Raw genomic sequence first — 8,959 nt, forward strand, 5'->3', positions numbered from 1 at the left:
AAGTAAGTAAGTAAATAAGAAGTTTTTATTTATTTATTTTTTTATTTTTTTAAGAAGTAAGTTTTTTTTTTTTTTAAATATATTTTTATTTATTTATTCACGAGAGACAGAGAGACAGAGAGAGAGAGGCAGAGACACAGGCAGAGGGAGAAGCAGGCTCCATGCACCGGGAGCCCGACGTGGGATTCGATCCCGGGTCTCCAGGATCGCGCCCTGGGCCAAAGGCAGGCGCCAAACCGCTGCGCCACCCAGGGATCCCAAGAAGTAAGTTTTTAAAAAAAGATTTTATGGGCAGCCTGGGTGGCTCAGTGGTTTAGTGCCACCTTCAGCCCGGGGCCTGATCCTGGAGACCTGGGATCGAGTCCCACTTCGGGCTCCCTGCATGGATCCTGCTTCTCCCTCTGCCTGTGTCTCTGTCTCTATGAATTAAATAAATAAAATCTTTAAAAAATAAATATTTTTATTTTTTCGTGAGAGACACACAGAGAGAGGCAGAGACATAGGCAGAGCGACAAGCAGGCTCCCTGTGGAGCCTGATGCAGGACTCGATACCGGAAGCCCAGGATCAAGCCCTGAGCCTAAGGCGGATGCTCAACTGCTGAGCCACCCAGGTGTCCCATAAATAAATAATCTGAAAAAAAATCTGACCTCCCTTGCTCAGAGCCCTCCTGTGGCTCCCCAGTACCCTAAGATAAATGAGTCCAGTCTCCTTAGCCTGGCATTCAAGACCTTTTACCACCTGGCCCTGGTTCAGCCTCCCTCTCCCATGGCAGCCACAGTCAGAGGCAGGTGTTTGCTGAACAATGACACACACACACACAGACACACACACAACATCCTGGCTCTTCACCTTTGGTTAGGAATGTCTCAGTCCTCCATGCTAGAGGTCCAGGATTGGGCTTCCTTCTCAGCCGACCCTTCAACTGTCCAGCCCCTGGGGTTCCGCCACAGGGTGGGGGAGGGGGCTCCACCTGCCACCCCACCCCCCATTCCAGCCTGGGGCTCAGGTCTCCGACAACAGAACCAGAGCCACTCAGCAACGCTGGAGCCCATTCGGGGGGGCCTAGGGCCCCTCGTCCCAAGCCAGGAAGGCTTTGGGGGAGGGGTGTGGCCCCTGGCAGACTGGCAGTGTGGCCCAGGGGGCTGGGGGGTGCCAGGGAGGTGGGGGGGATCCTCTTGGCGGGAGGCACGAGTGCAGTTCTCTTTCCCCCGCTGGGGGGGCCTCGGAGCCGGTGGCGGGCCGGAAGGCTTCGAAGGCAGAGCCTGTGGGGCGGGGGTGGCAGCCGGGCAGCTCCTGGTGGCAGGGGCACCATGGCCACCATCCAGTCCGAGACCGACTGCTATGACATCATCGAGGTGCTGGGCAAGGGCACCTTCGGGGAGGTGGCCAAGGGCTGGCGGCGAAGCACGGGCGAGATGGTGGCCATCAAGATCCTCAAGAATGACGCCTACCGCAACCGCATCATCAAGAACGAGCTGAAGCTACTGCGCTGCATGAGGGGCCTGGACCCGGAGGAGGCCCACATCATCCGCTTCCTCGAGTTCTTCCACGACGCCCTCAAGTTCTACTTGGTCTTTGAGCTGCTGGAGCAAAACCTTTTCGAATTCCAGAAGGAGAACAACTTCGCCCCCCTCCCTGCCCGCCACATCCGCACGGTCACCTTGCAGGTGCTCAGAGCCCTGGCCCGGCTCAAGGAGCTGGCGATCATCCATGCTGATCTCAAGCCCGAGAACATCATGCTGGTGGATCAGACACGCTGCCCCTTCAGGGTCAAGGTAAGTGGGGCGGCCCTGCGGTGGTGGCATCCCTCATCCCTGTCTTCTTTCAGCTTCCCCCCAGCCCTGGATGCTCTCCTGTCGCTAAGGTCTCCCTTGTCCCACGTCCCAGCCTGGATGTCTCCCCTTCCCTGCCCGTGATGCCTCTTCCCACCTCCTGGCCCTAAAATCCTCCCCACCTCCTGTCCAGATTCTGACATCCTCTCTATCCTGGACCTGAGACCTCCCAGTCCTTGTCTAATTCATAGTTCAGCTCCTCTGGCCTGGTCTTGTCTTTGTGGGACTGATATTCTAGTGGGGGGAAACAGAGTCACCAAGATAAATATGGTATGTGAGTGAGAAGTGAGTCAAATAAGTGAGTGAGAAGGAGAAAAGATCAGTAGGGAGGAGGAGGATGTGGGGTGTTGCTTGGTGACAGTGATCATGAGTGAAGTTGTAGACACGGCCGTCAGGGAGGCCTCACTGAGAAGGTGACATTTGAGGAAAGTCCCAACGGAAGGAGGTTGCCATGTAGCCATCTGGGGAAAAAACATCTGGGTAGAGGGAACAGCTAGTGCGAAGGCCCTGAGGTAGGAGTGATCTGAGTATATGTGTTTGAGAAGCACCCAGGAAGCCGGTGTGGCTGAAGCAGAGTGAGAAGAGGGAGGAAATGGGATCAGGAAGGTGACGGAACCAGGTCACACAGGGCCTTGTGGGCCACAGTGAGGACTGTTGTTTTTGTTTTTGTTTTTTTAAGGAGTTTATTTATTTATTCATGAGAGTCACAGAGGGGCAGAGACATAAGTAGAGGGAGAAGCAGGTTTCCTGTGGGGAGCCCGATGTGGGACTTGATCCCAGGACCCCAGGATCACAACCTGAGCCAAAGGCAGACGCTCAACCACTGAGCCACCCGGGTGCCCATGAGGACTGGTTTTATTCTCTGTAAGATGGGGCCACAGGAGGTTTCTGAGCAGAGAGGGGCCGTGATCTCGATCAGGGGTTCACAGGGTCCCTCTGGCTGCATGAGGGCAACAGCCTGTGCAGGGCAGGAGCAGGGGTGCAGTGAGGGGTGGCAGCTCCGCTCCAGGTGGAAGGCCTGGGTACGGGGATGGAGTTGGGATAGTGGGAGGAAGGGACGTGGTGGGTTCTAGGTAGGTTTGAAGCTACTGACAACAGGATCTGCTGACTGATCTTACGTGAGCTATAAGAGAGGACTTGATTGGGGATGAGAGCCTGACGGCCGAGCGACTGGAAGTGTCATTCTTCTGTCACAGAGTTTGTTCATCAACAAACATTGACTGAAGACCTGCTCTGGACCTGACCCTGTGCTGGGCACACAGAGGCACCTCCTATGCATGTCATAAGCCCCTGGGCTCCCCATCCCAGCCCCAGCCCCTCTGCCCTGGACCCCTCTCCTGTGCTCCCCTCAATCCCAGACTTGGCCCCTTTACCCTGGACCCCTGCCGGGTCCCCCCCAATCCCAGACCTGGTCCCTCTGTCCACTTCTGGGTTTGTTACTGTCTGGTGATGGGTCTGAACTAGGAGCGGGCAGGGCTGTGAAGGCAGGGCCAGGTCAGTTTTGGTCACCACTGCGTCCTCGGCATCTCCCAACACAATGCTGTGGCGGAGCCAATGAGAAATGAATGTCAGAGTCACAGGGAGATGTGCAGGCAGGAAAGGGCAGATCATTTTGCCCCAAGAGATGGAAGGACGCAGCCCCAAGGAAGGAGAGACTCCCACAAATGCAGCGGGAGACAGACAGACTGGACAGATCCACACCACCTGGCCAGGGTCCGCACCCTTCCTGTGTTTGTGGAATGAACGAGTGAATGGATCCCATGAACACTGAGTGTCCAGGGCCCCTCAAGCTCTGAGATTCAGGCCTCAGTCGTCCGCACTCAGAATCCGGGTTAATAACCTTCCGTCGTACCACCTTCTGCAAATAGAAGTCGAGGGATGGCTGAACAAAAAGCAGACACACAGAGGGGGAAACTGAGGCAGGGATCAAGCTAGCGTCTTGGAGATTTAGAGTGAAAAATGGCATATGGCGCCTCCCAGTGGCACTGGGAGAGAAAGACTTTCAGCCATCCACAGTGCCGGCCCCTGTCCTGTTCCCAGGGCCTCTGAGGGGTGTTGACGGTGCCTGATGAGGACAGAAGAGGGCGGGGCTTTGGGGAGGTGTCTTCCTAGCAGGTGACACAGAGATGGAGACAGAGAGAGACATGGGGAGGTGAGAGACACAATGAACAGGCAAGCAATGAAGAGGCAAAGAAAGAACGAGAGAGATACACAAAAAAACGCAGAAAGAACCAGAAAGGCAGGGACGTAAAGCCCATTCATTCACTCATTCGCTCCTAACTGAGCCCCCGACTGTGTGCTGGGCACTGTTCTAGGCACCTAGGGATGCAGCAGTGAACAAAATCCCTACCCTGAGGGGACTGGCATCCTAGCTGGGTAGAGCGAAAATGAAGACCTAAAGGTAAAACATATAGGATGTGAAATGGTGTTAAGAGTTCTGGAGAAAAGCAGGGTGCCAGGAAGGGGGATAGGAACAGCGGGGGCAGGGAGGCTGCTTTTCAGAGGATGGCCAGGGGAGGTCTCACTGAGAAGGTGAGATTTGAGGGGCACCTGAGTACCTCAGCTGTTAAGCATCTACTATGGGTTCAGGGTGTGATCCTGGGGTCCTGGGATCGAGGCCTGCATCGGGCTCCCGGCAGGGAGCCTGCTTCTCCCTCTGCCTGTGCCTGCCTCTGTCTCTATGTCTCTCATCAATAAATACATAAAATCTTTTTTTAAAACAAAATCTTTTAAAAAAATTATAAAGAAGGTGACATTTGAGACCTGAGATGAGGAAGCCGTGTGCACATCTGGGGAAAGAGCATTCCAGGCAGAGGGAATGGCCAGTGCAAAGGCCCTGAGCTGAGAATGTGTCTGGCTTGTTCAAGGGACAGTGAGACACCCATGTGAGAGGGAGAACGGGAGGCGCTGAAGGCAGAGAGGTGATGGCGCAGATGGCTCGAGCCTTGGGGCCACAGTGAGGACTCTGGCTTTCATCACAGGACGTGATAAAGCCACAGGGGACGATTCTGAGCAGGGGAAGGACTTGATCTGACTCGGGTGTGCACAGGATCCTGTGGGGTGTGCATGGTGAGCAGAGAAGGGTGCGAGGGGGGCGGAGCATGGACACCAGCGAGGAGGCCCCTACCCTGGCCTTGGTGGGTGATGCTGGAGGACAGGTCAGGGAGGCGGGGGAGGGGGGTGCGGCGCAGGGGAGCAGAGGGTGGGATGTAGAGTGGGCTGATTCTGGATCTGCTCAGAAGGTGGAGCCAGCCAGATTTGCTGATGGACAGGTATGGAGAGGGGTCCACCCTCTCAGGCCCAAGTTCTACTTGAAAGAGACGGAGAAACAGACACACAAACCAGACAAAGACCAGTGAACATAAGGACACAAATAAGAGACATTGACTCACAGACACAGGGACACTTAGATGGCAGATGTGGAAAGACTCGGGCAGGTGAGACACACAGGGGAGACCTAGATGGGTCGTCCCCGTCCCTTGCTGGGCCCACCTGCCTCCCTCCGCCCCATCGCAGGTGATTGACTTCGGCTCAGCCAGCATCTTCAGCGAGGTGCGCTACGTGAAGGAGCCGTACATTCAGTCGCGCTTCTACCGGGCCCCCGAAATTCTGCTGGGGCTGCCCTTCTGTGAGAAGGTGGACGTGTGGTCCCTGGGCTGCGTCATGGCCGAGCTGCACCTGGGCTGGCCCCTCTACCCGGGCAACAATGAGTACGACCAGGTGCGCTACATCTGCGAGACGCAGGGCTTGCCCAAGCCCCACCTGCTGCACGCCGCCCGCAAGGCCTACCACTTCTTCAAGCGCAACCCCCACCCCGATGCCAGCAACCCCTGGCAGCTCAAGTCCTCGGCCGACTACCTGGCCGAGACCAAGGTAGGGGGGCAGGTGAGGCGAGGGCAGGCGGTGTGGGGGCTGCTGCACCAAGGGAAAAAATAAAATGTATGTTAGACCTCAGAAAGGACCGGAAGTTTGAGGGTCAGCCGCGGGGGTAGCCACAGCAAGATGTGGCTGAGACCGTACGGCACTGCAAGTGTGTGGCGGCTCCTCTGAGTTCCATGGCTAGGGGTGGGCAAGCTAGTGGAGCGAGGAGGTCCGACTGCTGGGGGGCCTGGAGGGGCTGGGCTTGGGGATCTGGATTTGGACTCGACTCCAAGGAGGACTAGAGTTTTGGGGCAGCCCCTCTGTGAGTGGCTGGTAGGGGCTGGACCCATGGTTCAGGAGAGCTCTGAAGGCCTGGCGGAGAAGTGAAACTTGGCTCAGTGAGACTCTGGGTGAGATGGCAGGGGGATCAAAGAACCCAGTCTGATATCTTTCCTGCAGCAGTAGGAGGGCCCCGGGTCAGACGAGAGGGGTTCTGGTGTCGGGGAGTAGGTGTGGCCCTCCCAGCAGCAAGAGAGCTCCAAGTCAGATCACGGGCAGAACTGGAAATCGAGGTTCAGGTGTGTGGACTTCATAGCAATGAGCGAGCTCTGGACCAGACTGGAGGGCAGACTGGAAACTGGTGGAGATGGGGGGGGTCATACGTGGGCCCCCCTTCAGGAGCACCTGAGGTTGACTCGACAGCAACCCCGCACCCACCGTGTCCCACCAGGTGCGCCCACTGGAGCGCCGCAAGTACATGCTCAAATCACTGGACCAGATTGAGACGGTGAATGGCGGCGGGGCGGCCGGTCGGCTGACCTTCCCGGACCGCGAGGCGCTGGCGGAGCACGCGGACCTCAAGAGCATGGTAGAGCTGATCAAGCGCATGCTGACGTGGGAGTCGCACGAGCGCATCAGCCCCAGCGCCGCCCTGCGCCACCCCTTCGTGTCCATGCAGCAGCTGCGCAGCGCCCACGAGACCACCCGCTACTACCAGCTCTCGCTGCGCGGCTGCCGCCTCTCGCTGCAGGTGGAGGGCAAGCCGGCCACGCCCGTGGTGGCCGCCGCGGAAGACGGGCCGCCCTACTACCGGCTGGCCGAGGAGGAGGAGCCCGTGGGCCTGGGCAGCGCGGCGGGCAGCGGGCCCTTCTTCTGCGAAGAGAAGGCCCCGGGCGTGCAGAGGGCCATCGATCAGCTGGATGACCTGAGTCTGCAGGAGGTGGGGCGCGGGCTGTGGGGCGAGACCCGAGCCGACGTGGTTCCCGACATGCTGGCCCCGCTCAAGGCCGCCGCTGGCCGCCGGGTGCCCGACTCCGGCCCGGAGCCCATCCTGGCCTTCTACGGCAGCCGCCTGGCGGGTCGCCACAAGGCCCGCAAGCTGCCCGCGGGCTCCAAGTCCGACTCCAACTTCAGCAACCTCATCCGGCTGAGCCAGGCCTCACCTGAGGATGATGGGCCATGCCGGGGCAGTGGCTGGGCAGAAGGAGAGCGCCTCGGGGCCTCCGCCGAGCCGCCCACCCTGCCACAGCGGGATGGGGATGGACCAGACATCAAGGACATGACCATGGATGCTGATGTAAGCCCGGTAGGCTGGCAGGGTGCCGGTGGTTCTGGGGTCAGGGCCTCCCCGAGCTTCAGGAAAGGGGCAGAGTGAACCAGGCCTTGCCCTCCACCCATCTGCATTGCCTGCAGCTGGCTCAGGGTTCACCTCATACCAGTCCACTCTCAGGATGTAACAGGGCTCAGCCAACACTACCCCACATTCCAAGTATGATCTGTACTCAGGATATAACATTCAGCACACACTAACCCACGCCGACAAAGTCATAAGGCTCAGCACACACTAATAACTTCAGGATATAAGGCTCAGCACACCCTAACCAATATTCAGGATATAACGTTCAGCACATACCAACCTACTCTTACTATGTGACAAGGCTCAGCACACACTCATCCACCTTCAGGCTGTATAAAAACTCAGAATGCATTAATCTACCTGCAGGAAGTGGTAAAGGCCCAGCACTCAGAGCAAGGCCTTCGCAGGTGCTCACTCACCCTCGGGAAGAAGTGATAAACCCTCAGAGTCACTAATATGCCCTCAGAACACATTAAGGTCTCCGCACAGACTCTTTGAGCTCCCAAGTTGCAATGAGGGGTTGGGACCTACAAATTGCCCTCAGGAAGTGATGAGGGTTCAACTAGGACTGGAGAGAGGCCAGGAGGGACAGGCTGGTGGTTCCCAAGTCCGGGGGCTTCTTGGCTGATGGTCCTTTCTTCTCCACAGGGGCCAGGCCCTGAGCTCTTCGACCCCAGCAGCTGCCCTGGGGAATGGCTAAGTGAGCCAGACTGGACCCTGGAGGGTGTCAGGGGGCCTCGGGCTCAGGGGCTCCCAGCCCACCACGTTCACCCACACGGTCCACCCCGGGCTACCAGCTTTCTGCAGCATGTCGGTGGACACCACTGATGGTGACCCCAGCCCTGCCCATCACTGGGGGCTGCGCTAGCTGGGCTGGCATCCCCACCTCAGAAGCCATTTCCTGAACCCACAAATTATTCTTAGAGAAAGATAGTTATCCAGAAATTCCCCATTACCCTCACCCACGGTGCATGCCAGCACACACACCCCAAACACAGGAGGGCCTTAGGGTCTGGCCCGTGGCCCCTAGGCTGAAGGGACACAGGAAAGGGGCTGCACCTCGCTGGCCCTGAGCATGCCCTCGGCCCTGCTGCCTCTGCCTATTTCAATAAAGAACCGTTCAGCAGCCCTGCCTGAGGCCTGGACTGGGGCTGGGGTGGGGTTCAGGCTGGCGCACGGGACCCTGCTGTCTGACACTGCACCGTGGGCCACTGGCTCAGGCTGGAGGCTGGGCTGCCATCACCCAGTGCGCATGCACGGCCTGTCTCCTAAATATTCTAAGCACTTGGCACACGGGAATCCACCCTTGGAACATACCTAAGTGTCCATCACGTGCCAATCCAAGCTTGCCAAACGCCAAGTTCTCATCTGTTGACCTGCCCTTGCCATGCTTATGGACTTGGCATGCACTCACCCATGCTTGGGTCGTGGTAACCATGGATTCACTTGGGAGGCATAAATTCATGCTTGGTGTACACTGTGGTGTTCAGACACACGCATCCACCCTTGGGATACGGTGATGGTTCAGGGTGTGCCCACCTGGGAACGTGCTGAGTGTACGGCACACACTACCCTATGCTGGCTACACGAGGCTCAGCTCACGCCAGTCCATGTGGTCACGTGCTCCAT

General features: G+C 57.8%; 1 protein-coding gene across 2 annotated transcripts; it reads left to right on the top strand.

The window, feature by feature from the left end:
• Positions 1 to 1,169: 1,169 nt before the first annotated feature.
• On the top strand, positions 1,170 to 8,456 carry HIPK4 (homeodomain interacting protein kinase 4). Of its 2 annotated transcripts, none has more exons than XM_038528863.1 (4): positions 1,170 to 1,776; positions 5,350 to 5,706; positions 6,425 to 7,279; positions 7,979 to 8,456. In XM_038528863.1, the coding sequence occupies exons 1-4, from the start codon at positions 1,312 to 1,314 to the stop codon at positions 8,156 to 8,158; spliced, it is 1,857 nt and encodes a 618-aa protein (XP_038384791.1). In that variant the 5' UTR covers positions 1,170 to 1,311; the 3' UTR covers positions 8,159 to 8,456. The 2 variants fall into 2 exon arrangements, with proteins under 2 accessions (XP_038384791.1, XP_038384792.1); XM_038528864.1 differs by having other exon boundaries at positions 1,171 to 1,776; positions 6,425 to 7,270.
• The last annotated feature ends 503 nt before the right edge of the window (positions 8,457 to 8,959 follow it).

This window comes from Canis lupus, chromosome 1, assembly GCF_011100685.1.
Source record: "Canis lupus familiaris isolate Mischka breed German Shepherd chromosome 1, alternate assembly UU_Cfam_GSD_1.0, whole genome shotgun sequence".
In the NCBI taxonomy this organism is placed as follows: Eukaryota; Metazoa; Chordata; class Mammalia; order Carnivora; family Canidae; genus Canis; species Canis lupus.